This window comes from Chrysemys picta, chromosome 1, assembly GCF_011386835.1.
Source record: "Chrysemys picta bellii isolate R12L10 chromosome 1, ASM1138683v2, whole genome shotgun sequence".
Lineage (NCBI taxonomy): Eukaryota > Metazoa > Chordata > Testudines > Emydidae > Chrysemys > Chrysemys picta.
In genome coordinates, this window is record NC_088791.1 from 109,232,028 (window position 1) to 109,259,556 (window position 27,529).

Here is a 27,529-nt window from a genome sequence, read left to right on the forward strand (position 1 = left end):
TCCTCCTGTACCACCTAGTGACACTCAATCACTGTAGAGAAGTATGCTGCCTCCAGTTAAAGGGTGTAACGGTGGCCGCTGCTGAATGCACTCCCACAAGTACTGTGCCTACCCCTGGCACATTGCCTCCAGAATTAGTCACGAGGGCTGCACACCTGTAGGCATACGCACACGCACACACGCTCCCACACCTCCCTCAGTGTGCACTGTGACGTAAAAGCCGGAAAGGAATTCATAATGGATAACTTCTGTGATGTGCACAATGCTGCCCCTCACCAGCGCAGATGTGTATGCTCAGAGGACGGATGGCCTCGTGGTTAGGGAAAAGGACTCAGGAAATTTGGTTTCAGTTCCTGGCTGTATCACAGATTTCCCATGGCAAGTCACTTAATATCTCTGTGCCTCAGGTCCCCATCAGTAAAATGGAGATGATAATCCTTCCTTTCTTTCACCCTTTGTGTGTGGTGTCCATTTAGACTAAGCTTTTTGGGGCAAGCGATTCTGTCTTACTATGTGTAGCTATAATGTCTAGCACAATGGGGCTCTAATATCAGTGGGGGCATCTACGTATTTCAGGAAGACTGGGGCCTGGTGCACCCCAAGTTCCATTGTAGCTTAGCATGTGCACCATTGAAAAGGAGGCAACAGGACTGGTTGGTACAGCTGAGTTCTTAGTCTGGTGAACTGTCATAGTTACCAGAAAAGATTGACAATGATTAATTTATACTGATATTCCAGTATCTCAGTGACACTTTCAGCTGGATGGATCTGTTCTTCATGAATTTCGATGTGACAAAAATCTGAGGTTGCTAATATGATTCCTCTTGAGAAAGCACATCAGTCTGAAAGTATTTAGATGTGTCTCTGCGTGGATCTGCAGGATGATGATTTTGTAAGGAACCATGATCTGGGTCAGTTTTACCTGGAAAGCCAGAGAAATAACGTTTTGAGTTTTGAAGAAGCCTTCTTTTAGGGCAGTCTGGATACAATGAATGACCGCGAGATGAAATAGGATTACATTACCTCCTTTTTACTTAGTTTGGGACAATAATAACAGAAAGCCCGACAATAATGACAGGCTTACTTTGTTTGCTTCAACCCACAGTGTTTTGATATGAGAACATATCATTTGAAGATACAGAACAACTTCCAGCAGGAAAAAGCTAGGTGCTGCTCCAGCTGGATTAGTTAAGGGGGGAAGCCTCTTTTGATTCATCTGAAATAGTTGCTTCTTATATGCCATAAGAGTCCCTGTCTGAGCTTGACTGTGCCCATACGCAGCACCTATGTGCATTCATACACACAGCAAGTCAGCTGAGTGGCAGTCATCCACTTTCTTCCTAGCTGATCTTGTGCTACCTCTTCTACTTGCACATGTGGATTCTCTTAATGATAGAAACAGCAACAGAATTCAGTGTTAATTTGCTAAACTACGGCATTCGCAAAGCTAATAAAATGACAAGATATGCTAGAGACAGGGCTAACATGTATCTTAGAAAACCTTGGCTTTTCCAAGCAGCAAGCTCTTGGAAAATTTCAATTTTATTGTTTTCAGGCACTGGAGGTTCGTATTACCCCAGGACAAATCTGGAAACATATCGTCATTCATCCGTCAGGTAGTTTTACAGCATGATAACAGTCTGAGACATTAGAAGCAATTTAAACACATTGAAAATTGTAACAGAATTCTCTAATCTGTTCTCAGAATTGAAGGGAATGGTGTGAGGCCCTCAGAAAGGGAATGCTGGAGAAATGTGGATCACAAGATTTTACAAAGGAAATTAAAACACAACTCCTGTCAAGTCACTTCCCATAAGCCATTCTTTTTGCCTCAGCATTTGAGACCATGTGACACACTGAAGAATTAAAATGTTAGCTATGGCAGTGGACTAGGGTGTTTTTGGTTCCCTTACTAATTACATTTCAGTTCATTTGTCCAGAGAGTAAATCATTTGGAAAGTATCCAAGGCCTTAACATCTGAATAACACTCTCTGGAAACTACATATATATATATATATATATATATATATATATATATATATATATATATATATGATAGCACTGCCCATTTAGCTGACAGATGTAGTTATTTCAGTGAGACAGTGCCATGGAGTCTTCTGGCCCACCCTTCTCCAACTCCCCCTGCTATTGCTTTATTTATCTCCCCAAAATATATTGGGGTGTGAATTTAGGAAAAATGTCTCATTTAATCTCTCTTTTATTTATCTTTATCTAACGGGTCTTGATCTATGGACTATTCTTTTCACCAAGACATAATCCACTGTCAAGTCTGACTAATAACAGTTTATGGACTGGTTGTGAACATAAACAGTCTCAGTGACATGAATACAAACTCGGCAGTTCAGTTTACTACAATTGAGAATGGATTAATTTCCCATGGCAGACACCAGCCTCATGCCATGAAGACTAACCCAGTCTTTACGACTTCATGTTCCTAGCAATGGTTAGACTTCCTAAATATGGAGTTAATAAGAGATGGATCCATCCTGCAAAGCACAGATCTGGATCTGAACTTCCCTAAAGATTGAGGGTGTTTGAATCGGTTTTTGTTAAACCCATCTCTAACACTAGCACTAATTAGAGAAAGACCTTATGTTATTCTGCAAAGGTTCTTATACTGTGCTCATCACTGTTGTATCCAAACACCTTCCAATAGTGCATTAAGTGGGTTAATAACATCTCTCATATGTGGTTCATTCTTTCTCTCATCCTCTCCCCTGGCGGAGAATTGTGTGCAGCGGTGTGTCTTGGTTTGGAAGAGTTATTTTATTTTTCTGTGTACATGTTGCGCTGTGTTTCTATTAGAGATGGCAGGTCAAAGAAGTGCACCATGCACTCGGGATGGAAGGTGGTGAGGTTTGTTTTGGTCCTTTGTTTGTGCGGGAATTCGTTCCCCAGTCTGGATGCTCCCAAGGAAGCTCTGTCTCATGCACACAGATGAGCTTTACCCTTGTGGTAGAAAGTTCTGTTGTGCCTGAGGAGTGGAGTTGTCGACCATGGTCCTTATCCTGGAGCTTTAGATGGCCTTTTAGGTATCCTGGGCCCAGGCCATTGAGAACCTTGAAGATAAGGACCAAGACCTTGCCTTTGATTTGACATTTTATGGGAAGCCAGTGTAGAGAGCAGAAGATGGGTCTGATGTGCGTGTGGTAGCCCATGTTGTGGAGGAAATGTGCTGCAATGTTCTGTACTAGTTGGAGTTTCCTAAGCACTGATGGCTTCATGTCCAGGTATGCATTGCTACAATCCAAAAGGGAGGTAATGAGTATAATCAAGACCAGGTCATCATCTACCAGGATGGGATAGTATCTCCTAACCAAACAGAGATGGTAGAAAAGTATTATTCATAGATGCTGCTACATGAGCTTAGTGTCCATGAGGAACCTAGGAGTACTGCTAAGCTATGGACTGAACTGACCAATTATGTTCTTTAGTTCTCCAGAGATCTTCCAGGTCCCTACCCTAATGACTTGTGTGTACCCTGAGGATATTTCAGGTTAACCTTGGCTGATTTTGGGGTTTGGGCACAAGCTGTATGAAGTTTTATGGGTCTGAAACCAGACAAATCTTAGTAATTTTGAGGTTTAATTTGTTTGAACTCAGGATGAAATCCAGAGGGTGTGAACTCTTACAGACTGAAACTGGGGAAAATTGGTTTGGAAACAGACAGGAAATGAAGTGGGGTGAGATACCTGAATGGAGGAGGGTCAGACAGAGTAGATGTGGGAGACTGACCAACTTGTCTAGTGATTGTGTCTCCAAGTCCAGGACCAACCTTAGCCACTCAGTCCCTATTAGCAGGTAGAATCAAAATGCTGAACTCCTAAGCGTGTACTCAGCCCCGGAGGAAAAATTGTGAAAGACCTTATGTATCTCTGGGTATGTTTACACTGAACAACAAAAACAAAACCGTGGCAGCAAGTCTTAGAGCCCCGATAAACTGACATGGGCTCGAGCTGTGGAGCTCCAAACAGCAGTGTAGACGTTTGGGCTCAGGCTGGAGCCTGGGCTCCAAGATCCTCCTTCCTTACCAGGTTTCAGAGCCTGCAATCCATGCTAAGCCTGAAAGTCTACACCTCTCTCTTTTGCTTGGCTTCGTGAGCCCAAGTCAGTTGACCCAGGCTCTGAGACTCACTGCTGCAGGGTGTTTGGTATTTTTTTTTTTTGCTGTGTAGAAGTACCCTCTCAGGCCAAATGAGGGCTTGTCCATACTAGGATAAAAGGTTATAAGACAGTGTTAGTCAATGCTATTTCTAGCTCTAGTATACCCACAGAGCAAATTGTATTATAATATGTGTTTTCTGGCCAATGTAAACCCTAGGGGAGTATGGATAAGCCTTGAAGGGCCAGCATCATTGAATTGTGGAGGGAGCCCCACTTATCTTGGCTCAGCCAGAAAGAGGGTTACTATAATGTATGGCCTGTGGGGCCCAGGTAGAGAGAAAACTGTAGGGCTCTCAGAAGCCATCCAACTTCTTCCTTCTGCTCCAATGCTCCCTAATCCACTGAACTGGAATACACTGTGCTGAATAAAATTGATTTCTTATATGTTGCAACTTTCATTTTGGCCCAATGTGGAACTCCCCAGATAAATTACATGCACAACTGCATACAACAGCTGGGTTACAGTTTTGATGCACTATAGTTGTTTAATCTTAGAAGCTGTGTGAAGAGCTTTATTGCTTTAATTTCAACTGATCTATTGGCTTCCAACAAATCTCTCAATTACTTTGTGAAAACAAGCAGCAGCACGTGGTAATGTTTGCAGAGGGAAAGCAGACACAAGTAACAGCTCTCCAACTAATGTAGCATTGGAATTGGGTTCAGCTGTTGTAACTGGGCCTGAAAACTTTTTTTAAATCTCTGTTTTGGCTGTGATTGATATGCTCTGTGCATGTTGGTGTCAGAGGACTTGCAGCAAGGATCATATGGTGAACCAGGGAGGCTGGCTGATCAGGTGTACCTGGGATGTTTGTGCAACATAAACAGTGGAGACAGAGTTGTAAAGTAAGATGCTGTATGCTTGCAAAATAAAAGCTAAAAAAAGAAAGGAATATGAAAAGAAATATACCATGTTCCTTGCTCAGTAGCTTTTATGGAAAGATTTACCTTACTCATATTACAATGAGTCTATATAGCTTATTCTGCACTGTAAGTCATAGTATTTTTACTAAAATTTACTCCAGCTGTTATTAATCACAGAGATGTGAATAACTTTATTACATTAAGAAGTGTATGGTAAAAAGACCTGACTGCATTTGGTGCTGATTTGTTCATTAATAATGTTATGACATACAAATATATGTTTTTTTTTAAACTTGCATCATTGATAGTAAAATATATCACTCAATCAACTGTGGTAACATTGTGCTTCCTTGATAACCAGAGAATAAATGTACACCATTTCTGTAGGCTTCAGTTCAATAGCAGCTATGGATGATGCAAGATCTTATGTGTAATTCAAAACAACTTCTGAAGAGAGAACTGTTACCAAGTTCCAGGTTAAAGATGCCTGCACAACAAAACCGACCAAGTCCAAGTAGATAAGATCAGGGTTTTTGCCTCCCTACTTAATTCAAGGGACACACTTACAAGCGGATGCTTGTGTTGGGGAAAGTATAGCCTGCTCTGAAGCTTAAATATCAAGGAAAGTTAAACAGATACCGATCCAGTCTCCAGCTGAAAAAAAGTCTCCTTTTGTCTCAAAAAATCAGATTCTTCTTGAGAATCTAATTGCTGATGTTCTTCAAACAGAGAGTTCCAACCACCCATTAGATATTGATCAGATGTGGAGGTGCTCTACCTCAACCATATGTTTTTCGCTGTGCCTTTGACAAAATGTCCTTAGCAGTCCAAGGTCTGACTTTAGAGCTCTATAGCAATTAAATTTGTTCTTGGACAAACGTGTAAGGGGCATGTTTTCAAAAGCACAAAATGCAGTGAGAAGCCTACCTCTCATTGACTTGCAGTAAGAATTAGGCACCTAACTACCATTTGTGCTTTTCATTTTTCTGTAGGAGTGATGTCTCCTGATGATTACAGGGTCAGGGAAAGAGTCACAAGGTTACTGATGCTGAGGAGTTGTTTTTCCCCCTCTTGTAACTTTGCTGGTAACTTGGCAACAACTGAGAGAGAAACCAAGAAAATATGAACTTTCACACAGCTTGAAATAGACTTTGACAAAGAGAAACCTTCTGTGGCTTACACAGACCTAGGCACAATCCTGGCTGATGACAAAAAAAGGATCATGACTAGGATTTCTTAAAATGAAATGAATGAAATGTTGAATTGAGAAGGACAGCTGTGCTCTGTCCCTTATTCTTGTTAACTCCACAGTCTAAGTCCTACTCAGCTAGATAGATGAAATTGGCTCTGATCTACTTAGTTGAGCTGGAGAACACAGAGTGCACTCAGTGTCTTTCCATGTCTCTTCCAAGGTAGAAAAAAAGGTGTACAGGAGCACCCTGGGTAAAGACAAATCCTTAAAATCCAGATCTAGGTAAAGTCCTCCTATCCTTTAATAACTGAGGGAGTTCGGTAGCTGGCTGTTGTTTGATACTTTAACTGTTTTGCAGCTAAGGTGCTGCATGATCTGTTAATCAAAAGATTACACATGTGAGACATATAGGGCCTGATGCCATTTAAATGAATTGCAAAACACCCAATGACTTAAATTGGAACAGAAATCATTTGAATCATTAGTTCATTTAAATGTCAATTCAATGCAAAAATATTTTTCTAGGCACGGAGAGCCCATAGTCAAATTGATACGTGCACTCTTAACATTCACTTATTGATTTAACACTATTTATAATGTACCTGGATGAAACTTGTTCAAACACAGGTAAACAGACAGTCAAGTAACAGTAGTGCTTAAGCTACATACATGATTCTGTAACTTGAGTACATTTTTTGAGAAATAATTCATTGCAGGGATAACTATATATAAAATACATCTATAACAGTTTTCATACTTAACAGTTTAAAACAGGTGTTAAATGGTGTGACAGAATACACCCCTGTGTTCACACAATACTGACTATTGTAATAATCTTTGCCCAAGGTATGCCTTGTGAGGTATCATTTGACCTCATAACTTGCTGATCATGGTAAAGTACACACAGCAATATTATATGTAAAGTTATGAACATAAGCTGAAATCATGACTGAAGTATGTTTCCCAGATAAGTCTGGGGATTGGTTAAACTTGTTTCTCAAAGACTAAGGGCAAGATGATGCCTCAGCCAGGTGTAAACAAAGCTGATGGGCCATTACCTGCTAAGTGGCCATTCTTTGGCAAGAAATGGGGGTATGGCCAAAGAGATCTGCATCTTAGCAAAGAAACAGCATGGAATCTCCTTCCTCCAGCAGACTGACTGTCTCCTCGTTCTCAGTTGGAAATACTTTTCAAAGAGGAACTAAAAACTATAAAAAGGAGGGGGTAAACATTCCAAGACACCCATCTCTCTCCCTGTCTCTGGCATCACACCAAAGAAGACAAAGGAAAACAGCTGTTGGACTTTGGGGGAAAAGGTCTTAATCTAAAGAGTTTGGTCAGCAATGCAGTTGAAACTAGGTGGTGAGAAACTTTGCTTAAACTCAAATATAGTTTGTTAAGTTAGGCACTAGAAAGCGTCTTATCTTTGTTTTTCTTGTAACCATTTCTGACTTTTATGCCCCATTACTTGTACTCACTTAAAACCTCTCTCTTTGTAGTTAATAAACTTGTTTTATTGTTTCATCTAATTCAGTGTGTTTAAAGTGTCTGGGTAACTTAATTTATAATGATGAGCTGGGGTATATTATTCCCTCAATGGAATAACAAACTTAATATTTCTGGACTGTCTGGGAGAGGACTGGACAGTGCAGAACATACATTTCTGGGGAAAGTCTGCATTTGGGAGTGTGTTGGGGTCACCCTGTAGTGGTAACCAAGGCTGGGGAGAGCCAAGGTGTGGTTGGCAGGCTGCAGTACACACACAAGCATCTGGGTGTGACTGGCATGTTAGTGGCTGTTTGAGAGCAGCCCAGGTTGGAGGCTACAGAAGCAAGACACTCCAGGTTACAGGACTGGGGTGACACAGCAGCTGACTGGTCTGGATTGTACCCCTGTATGTGTCAGATGTACATTCCTTAGGTCTATGAAATCTCCTGCTTTGTCGATAGACATTTGGGATTTTGAGAAATAGACAGACTCTTCAGTTCAAGATGTCATGAAGGCTATAGACTTGTTGTAATGAAAGTGGTTTCTCTCCCCATGGACTGAAAGAGAGAGACAGAGAGTGCTGAAGGATGTGACTATTTTTCCACAGGTCTTTGTGTTATTCACAAGAGGGCTTCATTTGTGGCTGACTCTTTAGTTACTCGATCTCTCCCCAGTGGTTATTTAAGAAAAGATTGTTTTAAGGCCAGATAGGCACTTTTATTCAGAGCTGAGGAGTGCTGCTTACTATGATTTGACAAGGTTCTTTTATAGGAGACCATGTAAAAGGCATACTTTGTTGAATCCAAATTTGAGAATCCAATCAGAAAACAGGACAGATGGTATCCAAGGGCGTAGAAGAGGTGGTTCCCCTTTGGAAGGTCCCAATTTTCATGTCATATGCAAGTGTGATGGGACGTCTACCCCACACTGACCCTGCAGTGTTTAATGCAGTCCAGATGGACCAATTAGGCAGCTAATGAAGGAGGTCCAACTGGGTAGAAATAGGTGGGGCCTATAAAGCCCAGGAGCTGAAAGCAGAAGAGGCTGCTGGGAAAAGGCAGACACTCCCAGGAGAAAGGGAGGAGTAAGTGGAGGTTGCAGCCACTCCCTGGGAGGAGGCTTTGGGAAGTGCTAGGCCCAGGAAGACAAGGGGAACCAGTTGTTGGAAGCAGCCCAGGGATATAGAAGTAGGACCAGAGAGAGAGAGAGAGGGCCTAGACTGCTAAGCTGAGGGTCCTTGGACTGGAACTTGAAGAAGAGGATGGGCCCGGGTTCCCCGACTAGCCACTAGGTGAGTGGCATGGAGGTAGTGAGTGAGAAGACTGAACTTTAACTTTTTTAAGTTGTAGATTTATTTAAAAAAAAAAAACTAAGTAAGTTAGGAACAGGAGTACTTGTGGCACCTTAGAGACTAACAAATTTATTAGAGCATAAGCTTTCGTGGACTACAGCCCACTTCACTGTAATCCACGAAAGCTTATGCTCTAATAAATTTGTTAGTCTCTAAGGTGCCACAAGTACTCCTGTTCTTTTTGTGGATACAGACTAACACGGCTGCTACTCTGAAATAAGTAAGTTAGGGTGTATTTAGTACTAAGCTGGATTCTACTGGAACACACTTGCAGTTTCAATTTTTTTTAAATAATATTTTTGTGAATTGTCCTATTTGTTTCTTTATAAGTGTCAAAAGTTTAACTCTGGTGTAAAAGGTCCTAAATCCATTGTTAGGTACCCCGATAAATAGTTTCCTGAGATGCTGAGCACCCATTGATTTCAATAGTTCTGCACCTCTGACAATTTGGTCATTTCTACTTAGATGCTGACGCATGGATTTAGGAGCCTAAGTGTAAGTACCCAGTCTCAAGAGTTTTGATCTTAATAAATACCAATAAGCCATAATAAATAAGGTGCTGTCAGGAGCTCCAGGGAGCCCTTTGTTAAAATTCCATCACCAAATTGAAGGGAAGGTTTGGATGATGCCACTCTTGCTGATGGTGTTTTCCTCTTTTCTGGTTGGAGTTAGAGTTGACTATTGCTCCCCAGGCTCATAAATGCACCAGTGGGACAGAGTGCTGGGCAACAGCAGCTGTACCAGTATTCCGATCATTGTTTCACTAACTAAATTGCCCCAGAATAAACCTGATAGGCAAAACTCTCTCCAATTGACAGATTGGAATGGTTTGGGGAGAACTCAAGTGCTAATGAGCACATTAGCTCAGGGAGTAGAAGACAATACAGGAAGGAAGTGGAAGAGGGGTGGGGAGAGAGAGAGAGGATGAGGCAGGCTTTGAGAGTCTGAGCCAAGACACAACTTGGAGGGAAAGAGCTCCTACCTCTCCTATCATTGGTCTAAGTGGCTGAGGAATTCTATGTTATAGCTAAGGTGCTGCATGATGGTGTAAAGATGGGGGGGGGGGGGGGAGAGAGAGACACTGTAAATAAACCATATGTGGTGTTTACAAGCAGAAAGTCTCCAAGCAGACTGTGTGCACAGAAGATAATTGGAGCAGAGGGGGTGCCAAGTTAAACTTAGGTTCCTGCCTGGGGTCTTGCCTTGATTCAGGCAGAGGGAGAACCTCCCAGGGAGGGGTGGGTGTGAAGGATGATGGCAGAGACCCTGCAATGGTTGACGGAATAATAAAAGGAGATGCAGAAGACCTATAGCTTCCAGCAGTCACACCATCTGGTGAGGTAGGTGTAACCCCTTTGGGGTTTTAGAGAGCATAGCCCCTTTAAATCTTTTTCCTAGGGGGGGGGACGGGGAGCAGTGAGAGAAAGGAGGGAAATTCGGGGTGTGTGGCTCTGGAGCTCTGGGGGAGAGAAGGGCTGCAGCCGCAGGCCCTCACAAAGTGAAGCAGCAGAGAACCGATTGGGGACACCCAAGGACAGGAGCCAGGAGGAGTACTGTGCCATGGAGGAATTGCTCGAGAAGGACAGGCTGGAGGTGGACCCAGTATCACTGCTGCTCAGAGCTGCATGGGGCTGTGAATACTGGGGCTTCTGACTCTGCACTGGGAACAAGGAGGGAGGCTGTAGCTAGTTAAGTGGGGAGGTAGTCGCTCTGTGTGGCTTTGCAGAGAGCGGCAGAACAGGGGATTGGAGAGGTTTGTTGGGGGAAGTTCACTGGCGCTGAAGATGACCAGGAGCACCCAAGACTCACCACTGGACTGGAACTTTGCTCAGGACTCCTGAACTCTGTGTGCAGACACATTGCTCAGTGTCTGCCCTTCCAGACTGTGCTACCACTGGGCCTCGGCTTGGATGCAACCCTGTTCTACTGCTCTCCCTATATTTCCCCTTGTTTTTCTCCTCTCATCCCTCTGTAAATAAATATCTCCCTTTGTTATATCCATTGTACTTTTCCTGTTGGTGTTCACTCGGGGGAGGGAGGGTTTGGAACAGGTGCCCTGGGGGTGGAAGGGATTTTTCCTGCTGCATTCCTGTGCGTGCTGTCTCTTGGCCAGAGCTGCCTGCAGAGCAGACTCCATCTTGGTCACGAGGATGCTAAAGTTATACAGGCATCACTCAGCGGGCAGGCGGAGTAGCTGAAGAGTCTGCAGGACTTTAAACAAGAGCAAGCAAATATGCAGCAGCAAGTAGAAGACAATATTCGGGGGTGGGTGGGGGAGGGGGCAGAGTTTGAGAGCCAGAGGCAAGAGAAATTTGGGAGTGAGAGAGCTTCTCCCTCATCTATCACTGCTCCAAGGGGCTGAAGACTTGCATTTATTATACCTAAGGTGCTGCACAATGGTGTAAAGGTGATGGAGGAACACTGTAAGTAAACCACCTGTGGTGTTTATGAGTAGAATCTGCAAGTAGTCTGTGTGCACACAGGATGACAGAAGTGCAGGGAGCACCCTGTTACAACCAGATAGCACCAAATGTCAAGTATTAGTGCAAAAATGAATCCTGCAGGAGGGCAGTTCTGGATGGCTCAGTGCGCGCACACACACACTTTTCAAATTATACAAATTGAATGCTGTGGTATAGTCGTATATTTTTCAATAACAAAAGCTTAAATATGTCCATGCATTTAATTTAACTTTGTTTTCCTACCTGGTATTGCTTGATTGTTTGTGATAGGAAAAGTGCCTTTGGTTAAATAAGAAAACAAATTAATAATTACTAGTATTTTGCCTTGTGTGTGTCTGTCTCAGAGGCTAAGTGGGAGAATTTTAATAGGACCCCATCTTAAAATATTGTCAGCATATCACTGGTCTATTGAAAGAGTGCAGATGTTCTATAGGATGACAATTAAAAAAAATATGGCAGGAGTTTTTTTAGATTGTCAATGGAACAAATTGATAAATACCGTAGTAATATGTCACTGTGATTAGATGGCATTCACCCAAGTGTTCTGAAGGAACTCAAATATGAAATGACATACCACAGTTAATAATTCTGCAATGTGTTGCTTAAATCAGCCTCTGTACCAGATGCCTGGAGGATAGCTAATATAATGCTGATTTTTAAAGAGTGTCCAGAGGCCACTCTACCAAGTACAGGCCCATAAGCCTAACTTCAGTCCCAGGCAAATTGGCAGTAAATAACAGAATTATCAGAGACCTAGATAAACACAATAGGTTGGGGAAGAATCAACATGGCTTTTGTAAAGGGAAATTATGCCTCACCCCCAAATAATTCTAGTAGATTGGTATCATCATGCATATGGACAAGGGTGATCCAGTTGATAGAGTGTACATAGACTTTCACAAGGTCCCACATCAAAGGCTCTTAAGGAAAGTAAGCAGTCGTGGGATCAGTAACTGGTTAAAAGATAGGCAACAAAGGGTAGGAATAAATGGTCAGCTTTCACAGTGGAGAGAAGTAAATAGTGGGGTCCCCTAAGGATCTGTACAAAGTATTCATAAATGATCTGGAAAAGGGGGTTAAGAGTGAGATGACAAAATCTGCAGATAGAAAATTACTCAAGATAGTTAAGTACAAAGCTTACTACAAAGTTACAAAAGTGGGTGACTTGGCAACAACTGGCAGTTGAAATTCAATGTTGATAAGAGCAAAGCAATACATGCTGGAAAACCTAATCCCAACTGTACATACCTAATGATGTGGTCTAATTTAGCTGTTACCACTCAAAGAGATCTTGGAGTCAGTGTGGATAGTTCTCTGAAAACATCAATGTGCAGCAACAGTTAAGCTAATAATGTGAGGAACCTTTAGGAAAGGGATAGATAAAACAGAAAATATCATAATGCCACTCTATAAATTCAGAGTATATCTACACTTTGAATGCAGCGCTAGTCACCCCATCTCAAAAAATATATAGTAAAACTGGCAAAAGTACAGAGAAGGGTAACAACAATGATTAAAGGTATGGAACAACTTCTATAGGAGGAGAGGTTAAAAAGACTGGGATTATTCATCTTAGAAAGAGATAACTAAGTAGGGGAGGGGGGAAGGATATAGAAGTCTATAAAATCATGAATGGTGTGGAGAACGTAAGGAAGTATGATTCATCCCATCACGTACCACAAGAACCAGGGGTAACTATGAAATTAATAGGCAGCAGATTTATAACACACATAAGGAAGTACTTCTTCACACAACACACATTCAATCTGTGGAACTTGTTGCCATGGGATGGTGTGAGGGCCAAAAGTGTAACTGGGTTTGACAAAGAATTAGCCAAGTTCATGGAGGATAGATCCATCAATGGCTATTAGCTGGGATGGCCAGAGATGCACCCCAATGCTCTGGATGTCTGTCTAAACGTACAACTGCAGAAGCTGGGACTGATCAACAGCGGATGGATCACTCAATAATTTCTCTGTTTTGTTCATTCCCTCTTAACCATCTGGTACTGGCCACTCTCAGAAGACAGGATACTGGGATAGATGGACCATTGGTCTGACCCTGTAGGGCTGCTCTTATGTTCAGAGGGATGGGCTGAAGCAGATGTCCAGTGAAAGCAAGTTCCATATGCTAGAAGCCATCACAACAGACGATCATTCATCTGCCAACAAGAAACTATGGTGGAATTCCTTAAAAGGCAGATGGTGTCACAATGCAAATACCAGTCTACAAGGAGCTTTTGTATGTTGTTGTTCTTTAGTCAGGAGAAATTAGAAGAAAAACAGTTAGCAGAAAATGCAGCGGAAAATGAGGTTTATCCTGGGCTGGGATACAACATGGCATCATCATGACATAAAGAAAGGACCTCAGCAGCAGAGGAGGCTCCTGACATTGAAAAGTGTGAATTCAAGTATGGCCCAATGTAAGTGGGCCTTTTAAAGTGATGGATGTTGAAACACAAACTCATTGGCAGTATCCCCTTGTCCCTGTTACTGGGTTGTTGAACTAGCTTGTGTAATTATACAGAAAACCTAATATTTTATGATAGCCAATAGGGAGGGAGAATGGTGGGATCTCACATTTGACATGTTACTTTACAGGTTTCAATCTCTTGGGCTCTGTTCTTGTGCCAGGTGCTGAAAAGGTTAGATAACTGAAGGATGCCTTGCCTTTTGATACCTCCACCCTCTCATGTATCTTGCAGCTTGTTTGGGTTAAGGGAGATGTGAACATGCCAGCTGAGGAAGCTGATATCCAGACCGTGCTGTGCCTCTGCCCCGGGAGGGACACGGGAGAAGGTCATTATAGAGACGGATAAAGTGATAAAAAGATCAAGATGTGGGCAGCATTTCTAAAGGTTAGCGGATGGGGCTAGGATGTATCTGAGACAGGTTCTAGTCCCAGCTCTGTTGACTTGCTGTGTGACCATGGTCCCTGGCCCAGGCCATGTCTCAGTTTCCCCATCAATAAAATGGGGGTAAGGATAGGAAGGTGCTGTACAGAGCACTGTTTGCGAAGCTCAAACGTTGTCTTCCTCCCCACTCAGGGCAGGCGGGCTGAAGCTGCTGCTTTTCCTTGGCAGGTTGACGCTGTTCCCCCCCCCCCCCCCCCCCGCCCCAGAGAGGGGTGCAGCGGGCAGATGAGCCCCGGGCCTCTGCCCCCTCCCTGGCAGCCGCTCCCCGGAGAACTCAGGTGCAGGGCTGGGGGGAGCGCAGCAAGGAGCATGCGTGCTGGGACGGGGGGAGGAGGGACGGCGGGGGGAGGCGGCGGCTGTTTATTTGCAGCTGGGCAGGCGGAGCAGCGGCAGATCGCGAGCAGCCAGCAGCGGCTCGGGCTCCTGCCTGCCCCGGCGGCACCATGCTAGCGCCGCTGCCTGCCCGCGCCCGGCAGGAGGAGGGTGCCCCGCGCCCGCGAGGAGCCAGCCCGGCAGGATGGTGACAGCCTCCGCCAGCGGCAGGAGCCGGGACCGAGCGCTGCTGCCGCCGTCCCCGTCGCCTTCTCCTTTCCCCGCAGCCTGGGCTGCTGCTCCAGCCCGGCCCGGCTCCGGCAGCTGCGTGGCGGCGGCCGCGGCGCTGCTGCTGGCCGGGCTGTGCGCCCTGTGCTACGGCAACTCTCTGCGGGGCGAGTTCGTGCACGACGACGTGTGGGCGATCGTGAACAACCCGGACGTGCGGGCGGCGGCCCCCTGGGCGGGCGTCTTCGCCAACGACTTCTGGGGCAAGGGCATGGCCGAGAACACCAGCCACAAGTCCTACCGCCCCCTCTGCGTCCTCACCTTCAAGTAAGTGCCCCGGCCGGGCGCCCAGCGCAACCTCCCGGCGCGCCCGTGCCCGGCTGCAGCCTGGCGCCTCCTGCTGGCTCCCGGGGCGCGCAGAGCACCCGGGGTTAACCCTGCGGGCGGGACACGGAGCGCGGCTGGGGCGTCAGCGGGATGGGAGCAGGCGGGTTAACCGCGCATCCCCCGGCAGCTGCACCTGTGAACGCCCCCTTCCTACGCACTGCCGCGGTGACTCGCGGGGTGCAGCCGCCAGGGCGCCCCGAGGGGAGGGAGGGCTGGTGGCTGCGCCCAGCTGGCGGGTTTCCCTGCGGGGCTATGTAGGGGGAAGGAGGGTTACTTGGCGGCTGGGGCAGCGCGGGGGCGCCTGTGGGGCCGCACTGGGTGGAGGAGGAAGCAAAGGGCTTTTCGGTGCTGCGCGGGGCTTGTCCCCAATGAGCGAGCCGCGGACTGTGCGTGCCCCTGCTGGCTGCAGTGCTCCCGGCGGCGCTGGCCCGAGGCGGTCGAAGCTCGCCGTGCCCCGGGGGGCAGAGGGCGAGGCGGGGTTCTGGGGCACTAGAGCTGCCCGCCCTGGCCCGGGCATGTTTGGGGCTGGGAGGCGAGCTGCGTGAGTCAGCGTTTCTGAAGGGAACGCGTGAGCAGTCCAGACCCCGGTGGGGTGCGCAGAGAGGAGGCGAGCTCGAGTCGAAGCCTAGCGGGCTGCCTTCCCCTGAGCACCGGGGCGAGGCTTGTGCAGCCCTTGTGCCCGGGGCTGTCGTGTCTCCAATCCGCCTAGGGAGCGCCGAGGGGACAACGCTGGGTTGGCATCAGAATCTTTGTGCTGAGGGGACTCGTTCTCTCCGACAGACAGGCAGCTGTGGGGAAACCGCTTTTGCAAGAACTTCAGGGTGTCTTGGCAGGTGCACCAGCTATGTGGCTGGCTGGTTCCGCAGCATCTGCATACCCCCACCGTTATTCCTTGTTTGTTGGCTTTGTGTCCATACAAGAAGAATAGAATAAAAACAGCTTAGAAAGTGCTTTGTCTCTGAAATGGTCATTTAAATGTTCTAATTCCTGTTCCACCCCCCCCCCCTTTCAAGAAATCAAACAAACTCCAGTGCCTTTTTGAAATCTCCTTTTCTGCAGTAAGGAAAGGAATGTAACATTTGTCTACTGATCACTTTCAGTTACTCTTCTGAGAGGAATATATTAGCAACACTCTTTAAAAGAACCCTACTTAAAGGGTCTGCCTTAAATACTACATTTCTTACTGTCTGACAGCTGCAACTCTCATGTCAGTCACTGAATTCAGACTCAGCTATTCTGCATTAGATGGCCCTTATATCACATGCAGAATAGGCAGGGAACATTTTCTGTTACAAAACAAAAGATAAGTTGGGCAGCAGCAAAGTAATTGACAGTTATGCCCCACTAATCTGGAAGGGAAAGCTGCCCCACTTTTAAAAAAAGGGCAGCAGATGGAGTTAGTATCAGTGCTTGTAATTAACCAATGTCCTGGTTATCTTATTCCTTTTTTTTTACTGTTTTGATAAAACTCTTGATAATATAAAATATTTGATATATTGTAATAAAACACATTTTAAAATTGGGGGTCATGAACTCAGTATTGCTATGAGAAGACTTATGGTTACACTTTAAGGTTATGTTTATAAATAATAGATTTATAAGCATGTTACAGACAAGCAGTATGTGCTATAGATGGCTATAAGCACATCAGTGGAAGGTATTCTATACATGCTTATAATCAATTTATTGACCTGTTGGACTCTAACAAATAACCATTAATTAAATCAGCTAATAATCATTTATAAAAAATCTGCATAAAGTAGTTGAAAATGGTACCTTAATATAAATTAATGAAAACAAAATTTCCAGCTTTTTACAAATAAAAATAAGAAGTGTTCTTGGTATTTTACAGGCAGGTCTGAAGACAAGAACCCTGCCTTAAAGAGGTGCACTAGCTTTGCATAGACAAAACCACTTCTACATGGAGCCCCATTGACTTCATTGGTGCCAGGATCAGCATGCATGGATCTGATAGCAGCATAGGGCCTAAATTGTAGGAGATAATTAGTGAAGTGCTTTTGAACTTAACAGAGTACCTGAAAATAAATGTTTCAGTATGCATTTTTTGTCTTTGTCTGAACTGGCATTTGCCTATACTGTTTAATTTAAAACATATTTAGGATGAAATCATGCTTGATTTACCTATGCAAGTAGTTCTTTTGACAGTTAGTTGGACTAGTTTTGTTTGCAGGATTTGATCCTGAAGTATATTCATTTCAAAGTGTTTACTGTACAGTTTTAATTTCATAAGTACCTGGGCTGGGTGTTGGATAGGGAAGGAATCATTTTACTACTTTAATACCTGGCTGCAGAGTGAAGACTAATTCAGCTCAAAGAAGTCTCTGTGGGACCTTTGTGGGTTTTTTTTTCTCCTCACCATTGCCAGCAGTAGGGGAGGCGGAGGATGATGGGATCTGAGCAGAAGTGGGTTCTCTGGCCCCACTTCCTGAGAATTGTGCATAAGGGCTCTCTCCAAGTGGCACTCCACTCCATGTGCGGGATGCATGTTCCCTGCATAAACATCCAGTCTCCCCCTTGCTCAGCAGAACATCACTGGCTCCACTGTGTAGAGGCACACTTTTCCTCTGGAGGAAGGGATGGATTTACCCTATTGGCAATAAAAAGCTTAATAGAAATGGACTTTTTAGCAAAATTGAAATAAAAATAGCATCCTAATACTGTCCAGAGATGAGAGCATCCACTTAGGATGCTTAAGAAAATGGTGCATTGTGTGTATTTGCAGATTAGATTGAAGATGGAATGTAATGGCTGAGCTACCCATTCAGCCACACTGTGTTGTCTAAGTGAAGATCAAGGGGTTTTAACAGTAGCAAGATCCTGTGTGAGGCACCATTCATTATCCTCCTCTGGAATAAAGTTATAATTCCAACCATGGAATTTGTTCTATGCACATAATTCAGAGACCCTATGGATTTTGGATCATACTATAGCAAGATTCAAAAGAAATCTTTTGGGATTATATCTGCAACTCTCATTTTATTCTATCTCTTATTCATTCTTTAATGGCCATGCCATTATTGTAACTATGAAATCAAGAGGAACAATTCGGGATGCCCTGTAGACTTTGAATTGACACTGAAACAAAGTCTATGACAGCGACTATCATGTTCTGAAAATGATTTTGCTTGAAAAACAACCTTCCCCCCACCCATCCATTAGAAGAATTTTAAAAGGACAGTCCTTAATACATTGGACTCAAGTGTTAAAACCAAGCAGTTAAAAACTTCAAAAAGTTATTTGACTTAATTCATATTATAGCAGAAAGACTAAAATAAAAATTTAAAATAAAAATCTTTAGTTACAGATTAATAAATACATATCATGGATATAATTTATTATGTGTATGCTCTCAATATGAACAGTAAGAGGAGAGTTGAATGGCCTATGTTACTAGAACCTTGAGCTAAAAATAAAATAATCACACTCTGGGTGCATTTTGTGTGTGTCTGGATATCAGCAAGCCAACCTCTCCCCCCACCCCCCAAGAAAAAAACAACAACCAAGGTGCGTCCCCCTGCCCCCCTCCTGAATGTAAGTTCTTAACTTTAGTGTTTTTTTAAACTTTTTTTTTATTTGATCTTCTACAGTTCATTCTGGCCCTGTCTTTCTTGCCTTACAAACAAACAAGTAAAATGTGTTCAAATAAGTGTGTGTGGATGTGTATAATTTCCTAACAGCCAGTCCTTTGATTCCTCCTGGTCTCTTAGAAAGCACCCAGCTTAAATATATCTTGTGCATTGTCACTGGTAACAGAGGTTCTGTAGACCAGTTATGTCCTCAGTGGCACTTAGGCTACACACCCTCGCTTCTCATGGATTTGCACAATGTTGCTGATTTGGAACTTAGTAAACAATATTGTTGATGCAAAAGACAAAATAAAATCCTCAGCTCACTCTCTCTTAACTGTTTGTTCTGCAAAGCTAGTAACCAAAAAACAGTAGAACTTGCTTTTGTCACTCAGATGGGATATGACTGAGACAGCAAATCTGTGGAGTAATTAAGTAGCACTTTGATATAGTCGTCCGAGTAGAACTGCTCTTTAAGTACGAGCACTAACAGGCTTGGAAAGAAGTCTCTTCTAAATTCAAGAAATAACAAAAAACAAGTTTCAAAGGACATTAAACAGATGTCATCCTGTTTTAACTTTGGTTTGGTGAACACAGCCTGTAAGGAAAATGAAAGGCATGCCCCTAAAGCCCATTTGAGATCCCATCAAACTAATGAAAGGCTCACCCTCTCACAAGATGGAGAGGGACACAGAAGACAACAGATTATTTGGGACAAAAGATGGGGGGGGGGGGAAGGGATTGGAAGTGCAGTTCACAGGGTCCAAAAAAAAAAAAAAAAGGATCTAGAGGGGGGGACACCCAGCACAGAAACTTCAAAACACCCATTTCTCTTAGCAGGAGTTAGTGGAACTCTTCTCAGATGTGTGAAGGAAACAGAAGAAGGCCCTGCAACTGCAGACAACCCCCTGTTCTGCTTCCTCCTTCTGGCCATCTTGGCTAATGCCAGGAGGAGATGGACAAGGAAGTCACAGGACTTTCTGGGTCCATGGATGAGGAGATTGAAGTTCTCTTCCCACAGAACTGGTGTAGAAGAAGGCAGTAGTGCATGCTTCCTTCACACCAACATGCCTTTATCCTGACTTAGTGTGATCACTTCCTTAGGTGGAAGAGCAGTTAAATCTTGGCTCATTCATTCACTGGTCTTTCTGCTGAGGTGCACCAACAAAAAGGCTAATAGTGTTGGCTTTTGAGACATGGACACTTGGGAGTGAGACTGAGAACATCCTCTCTTTTCACAAAGAGCACTGTATTGCTGTCAGCAGCAGCTAGGAGGGCATGATCCAAGGCCCACTGAAGTCAATGAAAAGACTCCCATTGACTACAATTTCCTTTGGATCAGACCTTTAGTGACTGTGAACCTCTGGGTTACATTTAAACAACAGCCAAGAGGTAAGATGTTAAGTAATGCATTACCAGCCCCCCAGACTGTCCAGTTATCTACAGGTAAACCCTTCTGATTTCCAGGTGGATGGGTGGGGACCATGGCAGTGGGGTGGACTTTAAGGTTAGGGAGTTAAAAATAAAATAAAATAAAAATGGAGTCCCCAGATTTGGTTTGATTTGTTTTACTTTTGTAACAATGTATTATTGTGTTACGGTTTGACACCACACAGTAACACAGTGAGCTGTAATTTATAAGGCTAAATACTCAGGCTCTCAGATATTATGACTTGCTGTACAACCATTTCATAGCAGCGCTACTACACTTAGGATTATGTCCGTGTTCTCTTTACACATCCTATTTCGGTTGTTTTAAATTTGACTATAAAAATCAGTCTCTGTACTGAAACTTATTATACATGACCTGAAATTGATGCACATTTTAAACTGTTGTTCACCAACGGCCATACTGAGTCAGACCGAAGGTCCATCTAGCCCAGTATCCTGTCTTCCAACAGTGGCCAATGCCAGGAGCCCCAGAGGGAATGAACAGAACAAGTAATCATCAAGTGGTCCATCCCCTGTTGTCCATTCCCAGCTTCTGGCAAACAGAGGCTAGGGACACCATCCCTGCCCATCCTGGCTAAGAGCCACTGACAGACCTATCCTCCATGAACTTATCTAGTTCTTTTTTTATAGTCTTGGCCTTCACAACATTGACTGACTGGCAAAGAGTTCCACGGGTTGACTGTGCGTTGTGTGAAGAAATACTTCCTTTTGTTTGTTTTAAACCTGCTGCCTATTAATTTCATTTGGTGACCAGTGTTTCCTCTAATTTTTCCCACACGTGCAGAATGAATTTTATGTGCACCAATATGGAGGTGATGTGTGACACATCACTTTCATATTGGTGTGCATAACAAAATTCATATGGTGGGGGTGGGGCTGAGGGGTTCAGAGTGTGGGAAGGGGCTCTGGGCTGGGGCAGAGGGTTGGGGTGGGACTGGAGTTGAGGGGCTCAGGGCTGGGGCAGAGGGTTGGGGTGTGTGTGTGGGGGGGGGGAGGGTGAGGGCCCTGGCTGAGGGTGTGGGATCTGGGGTGGGGCTGGGGATGAGGTGTTTGGGGTGCACAGGGTACTCCAGGGCTACGGTGGGGAGAGAAGGGTACTCCGGGGCTCCAGCTCTCTCTTCCTGCAGCAGCACCTGTGCTGGGGGGGAGAGGCGCCTCTCCCACTGCGGCAGCTCTGGGGTGGGAGCTGCGGGATAGGTGCCCCTCCCCCGGCCGTGGCAGGTCCCAGCCAGGCAGGTTCGCTGAGTGCCTGCGCAGCGCTAAATAGGCTGCTGCATGGCCGCACAGCTTACAGGGAACTTAGTTGGTGACCCCTAGTTCTTGTGTTCTGAGAGGAAAATGAACCAGAGTGGAATGTTTAATATTTAGTAGCAGATATTTGGTGCTGTCTTCATTGGTGCGTTTTCTGGTTAGCTTTATTTTTCAGGTGTTTTCTCTGACCTCCCTGTCATTCCATTCCTTTCATACCAATTTCACCGATTATTTCCCTCTTCCTTCCTTTCCTTAAAAAACTGAGCTTTGGACCAACCTTTTCTCCCAGCTGGAGGACCCCTGTCAATGCTTTTTGAGTACATTAAAATGAATGGTACTGTGATTGTCTAATGGCATTTCTTTGCATTCGGCCTCCTGTGTTTTGGACTGTTATGCCAGGGCTTCTTTTCCCCCTTTTAGTTTGTCTGGCTCTCACTTGTTACACTCTCACCACCAGGCTGAGACTGGAAGTCAGAGCTGAAAGATTATGTAATAAGTTATTCCAAATTCAATTAAAAATTCTAACATCCCTCTGGTTTGAAATCTATCCTTGATCATGCAGAATAACTAGTGTAATCTTCACTAGTGCTGTCTGCTGTTGCTGATGACTAAGTCCTTTGAATATGTTTTGATTCTGGTCCTCTTTCAAGTGAGGAGACAAGTAGCCTGGTGGGGCTGGAAAGCATCTACTTTTGGAAGTCTCTCTACCAGTGCAGTGATATGTCCTGAAAGATAGAGAGCCTTTTGGTTAACAGCTTTGCTGTACTTGACTGTCCACTGCCATTTGTTGTGATTTTGACCTTATTTGAGAATAATTTTAGAGGTAGCCTCTGAGGTGTGGTGCCCTCTTCTTCATTGTTCAACACCTCTATAAAGTGTTCCACTGTATTGTCAATTTGTACATTGCCACAGTGGATCAATTTTTTTAATTGCTAGGCCATTATGTGGAGTCAAAACTTGAAACCATGTGAATGTTGGTTGCATTAGTTTGGTGAATATCAAAAACAGTCCAAATTTTCTGCTGTTTTTGCCTGTGAAGACCTATAAACATTGCACATTCATGTTTGTCACTCTTGATGAACCATACCTCCATAGCTTAGTAGAAACTTCTGTTCTTCTTCCCTAAAACAGAGTAGAGGTGAAGGGGAAAGTGTTGTTTTTGTTGGAGTACAAACTTCAGTACCTGTCTGGTACATGGTAGCTGTTACATTCCAAGAGGATTAGTGTGGCTGCCTCCAGTTATAAAAGACTGAAAATGTGGTGGTGAAGAAGCCCTTTGGGGCTTACACTCCACTACACTCAAAGTAGAGTAGCACTAAAGAATTACTAAGACAGAGTGTTCTACACTTGAAAAATGATACCTGTCTTCCAACAATAGTGCAACTGCATCAGTGCTAGCCACAGTGTAAATCAGGGGCGGGCAAACTTTTTGGCCTGAGGGCCGCATCGGGTTTCGTAAATTGTGTGGAGGGTCGGTTAGGGGAGGGGGTCGTGGCTTGGCCCCCACCTCCTATGTGCCCCCGCCCCCCCGGGACTCCTGCCCCATCCAACCCCCCCGTTCCCTGACAGCCCCTCTAGGACCCCTGCCCCATCCACACACCCCTACTCCCTGTCTCCTGACTGCCCCCGGACCCCAGCCGCTGCATCCAACCCCTCCTCTCATTCCTGACGGCCCCCCCCCCCGAGACCCCTGCCCCATTCAACCACCTCTTCTCCCTGTCCCCTGACTGCCCCTGGAACCCTTGACCCTGACTGCCCTCTGCTGCCCCATCCAACTCCCCCTCCTTCCTGACTGCCCCGCTGGGACCCCTGCCCCCTCTAGCCCCCTATTCTTCCCCCCCCCCGCCTGCCCCGCTCCCTGACCACCACCCTGAACTGCCATGCCCTCTATCCAACCCCCCTGACCCCTTACTGTGCTTCCTGGAGCACCAGTGGCTGCTGGCGCTACAGCCGCGCCACCCGGCTGGAGGCGGGCCACGCCGCGGCCGCCATGCAACACAGAGCACCGGGTCAGGCCGGGCTGTGCAGCTGTGTTGCCCCAGGAGCTCAGTCCCGCCGCTCAGAGCATTGTGCCGGCGGCAGGACGAGCTGAGGCTGCGGGGGAGGAGGGACAGCAGGGGAGGGGCCGGGGGTGAGCCTCCTGGGCCAGGAGCTCAGGGGCTGGGCAGGATGGTCCCACGGGTCAGATGTGGCCCGCGGGCCGTAGTTTGCTCACCTCTGGTGTAAATGCTAGTAGGGCTTGGGCACTTTTTGGTTACTATGGGTTTTCATGGCATGCTGGAGGACAATATTTTAACCCTGTCTATTTAACACTTTAACAGTTGTTAGCACTGGTGCAGTTGGACCACTGTTGGAATACAGGTGCACTTTTTTTTAGCATATGGTAGATGCATTCTTAGAGTTCATTGTAAGCAGGTTCCACTTTATAGTATAGTGAAATCATGCACTGGCATACCATTTTCAGATATAACTTCATGATTTATGTGAAGATGTAAAGAAAATGGAGAACCAGAAAAAGCTTAATTGCTCAGTTGGCATCCCCTATTACATTAATTTGTACAAACATATAAAAGCCTGCATCTAAATCTCCATCTCTCCAAGATTTGTAATGAGCTTTGGGATCCTATAACTGAGAATTTTCATTAAGAATTATTTGCTGTAACAAATTATCATCATTATGCTATGCATTGCCACTTCATACAGTGTTGTATTTTTGTCAGTCTGTTGAAAATAATAAAACAGATTAAACTAAACACAAGCTGTCCAGGGAAAATAACAAGGTCCATAAAAACACAAACTCTCCAATTATGGTTTACAATATCTTTAAATCATGAGAGTTTTAAAAAAAGAAAAGGCGGAGTGGGTATTTGTGTGTGTCTAAATGTATGAAAAGCACTATATAAGTGCCAAATAGCATTGGTGCTTATATATGACATAACTAGCTTTCTCAAACAAATCCATTTTTAAGTCACTCAAGTCTCTATTAGATCTGTGTCAAAAAAAAAAAGTGCTAATCTGCTGAATTCTATTTAACTTTGCAATGTTTCGTAGAGATCTAGGCTGAACACTGGGGACAAAAGTTATGAGCAAGTAGAGGGTTATGCAGATTTTTCTGTTTTTCCCCATGAAGTAAGGAGCTGAACAGTAGGATTCATGCGCTTTCATCATACTGCATGGGAAAGAATATCTTTCCCTGAGGGCAAGAGTGTGCTCTTTCCGATTCCGCTGGACAGGGCCATAAGGACAAAGGTCCATCCACACCACACAGTAACATGGTGATCTGTAACTTACCAGGCTCACTTACATGATAAGGGATCCTTTGGAAACTGTCCCCAAATCAAAGGGATACACCCGCTCTAATGATGTTCTTGAACAGATTTTATTACACTAACAAATCAAGGAATTTCAAAATCAAATGCTGCTTTTCCTTGTCCTCCTGTGCATGGGTTTGGCAATGGTTTCTGAGCAGTGTGTGACGCTATGAACTACATATGCTGCAATACTTAGACACAAAGGGATGAGTTGAGGTCAGAGTCTCTGCTTCAGCATGGAATTATCTTGGAGCTCAGTTCTCCTTGGTGGGGGAGTACCCACACCAGAGAGTCCCTGCTCATGAATTTTCCAGTGGGTTCTCTCATTAGGGATGGGGTGGGAGGCCATTTCCCCCATAGAAGATTCTAGCAGTTACACCTCCTCATGCTTGTGGATTTCTCCCTCCCCCCCCCCCCCCCCCACCACCCCAAAAATCTCCTGGAGGCCCTTTGTTCTTGAATTGCTGTTCACCAGTACCTGGATGGCATAAATCCCCCACCTAACAGTCACCCTTGAACCTCCTCTTCCATGAGGGGTACCCAGGTGTATTTCCGAATTGCAGAATGGGTAGCAGTGTAAACTACTGCAGTCTTTAGCTGTGATTCTGCTTCTATTTAGTAGACTGGCAAAGCACCATTGACTTCAGTGGTGAAGGATCAAGCCCTATGTTGCCAGTAACTTCCAGTGGGTTCTTCTATGTATTTCTTTAAGAGGGGAGAAGGATTAGTCAGAGCTTTCCAGATGAGCTGGTCTACTCCAGAGCCACAGGGTCAGGTAGCAGAGATCCTACACAGGGTCTTCTGCAGGGTGGGAGGGATGATACCATGGTGGTGGTACTCTTTTTGTGTACCCTCTTCATCCAGTCTATATCATTGGAATGCCATTAGGGGACACCTTCCTTGGCTGGTAAGGAGGAAAAATTGAGAGGGTCTGGTTGGCCCGAAGACACAGTTTCCTTATTGGAGTTCCCTTTCAGAGCTCAGCCTAGGAGAAGACAGTGTTGGAGATATATCTTTCTAAAAGATATGCTTTAGCTCAACCATAGATGTTATGGTCTTGATGTAGGAATTCTACTGAGTCAGGTTCTCTGGCTTGTGATGTGCAGGATGGTCAGACTCTTAGACCCTAATGGTCTTTCCTAGCTTAAAAAAACTATGAAAGTGTGAATGAAATCAGAGGTTTCTCAGTTGAAGGCCAGTCTACAATTGGATAAGTCAGAGAGAAAACCTCGCACACCTATATGCTACTGTTGATTGGGGGTTTCCAGATGCTTCTTCCATTAAGCTGGGGTTGGAGAGCCCTTCATTTCAACTAGAAGTTAATTTCAAAGGACTACAAGGATCTGTCTCTTATTTTAACCTTCCCACCCCTTTTCTCTCCCACTTATTGAGCTATGCACAGTGGATACTTAATAGTATAATAATGCCCAATGCCAAAAGTGAAGAGAGGACTGGACCCAGGCTAGGGGATGGTGGGTTGGGAGGGGAGGCACTTTTGTCAACTTCCCCATTCCTACTCTGCAGCACTCTGCTATGGAGTTTTTTGTCTTTACATAGGAGGCTGCCCTTTCCCTTGGACAGCAGGTGACCCTACTGCGTAGCCTTGTGAAGCTTGTATGGCTTGGAAGGCCAGGGATGGATTTTTGGCTGACTGAAGTGCTATATTTGTGCACACATACTGTGTATAACCATCACAACCACTATCAACATTTCAAAAGATTTCTAGTGAAATTGTTTCAGGACAAAAGAATGTTTCCTTCACCATTTGGCCTAATTTGTTATGACAGATAATAGCCTTAGCAGAAATGAAGCAACACCTGCACATTTTCACATTTAATGTTCAGAGACCACCAAAGACGGCAAATTATATATAATACGTGCACACACACACATGCATACTCCTACTCAGATTTTACAGTTTAATGGAAGGCTTATCCTAGTAATGTATTGTTTTTGTTTTTTTTAAAAAGGAATAGCCAGACTATTAGGTTACTGCTATTTCATACATAGTAGCTACTCTAAGGAGACAACATCAGGTAAATCTCTCCTATTGTAGGCCAGTGATGCTTCGTCCTTCGCTGGGCATTCAATGGAATGAATACAAGGAGTATTCCCTCCCCAATGTGTACTCTGCCTAATGGTCAGGTTCTGGTGTACTGTCTTTGCACTTCCCTCAGTGCAAGGACTACATTACCTATTCCCTTGGGGGCACTTGGTTCCCACCACTAGCACTGTCTCATCGAGTGGGAATGACAGATGGTGGTGGGGGACAAATACCTCCCCATGAAGCAGGGGCGGCTCTAGGCACCAGCAAAGCAAGCACGTGCTTGGGGCAGCCCATTTGCAGGGGCGGCAGGAATCCAGCATGGGAGCTGAGAACCAACAGGGGGCCCTGGGAGCTGTAGTTCCTTGGTTAGCTCCCTGCCTATGGAGCCAGCCCTGGAGCAGGGAAAGAACTACATTTCCCAGCATTCCCTTGGCCACTATCAACAGGAAAGAGGGAGAGGGAGTGAGGTAGGTGAGACCTCATGCTGCAGCCTGCTATGA

The 27,529-nt window shown here is 44.9% G+C and overlaps 1 protein-coding gene across 7 annotated transcripts in view; it reads left to right on the forward strand.

Moving 5' to 3' along the window:
- The first annotated feature begins 14,815 nt into the window (after positions 1-14,815).
- The window catches only part of TMTC1 (transmembrane O-mannosyltransferase targeting cadherins 1), a 209,701-nt gene continuing 196,987 nt past the window's right edge, over positions 14,816-27,529 (forward strand). For 3 of the 7 annotated variants that reach the window (XM_042849886.2, XM_042849889.2, XM_042849892.2), the window contains exon 1: positions 14,816-15,321. In XM_042849886.2, the coding sequence (XP_042705820.2) occupies positions 14,972-15,321 (350 nt within the window). In that variant the 5' untranslated portion in view covers positions 14,816-14,971. The remainder of the gene's footprint in view (positions 15,322-27,529) is intronic. The other 4 variants (XM_005308732.5, XM_008164207.4, XM_042849904.2 and 1 more) reach the window with 2 other exon arrangements.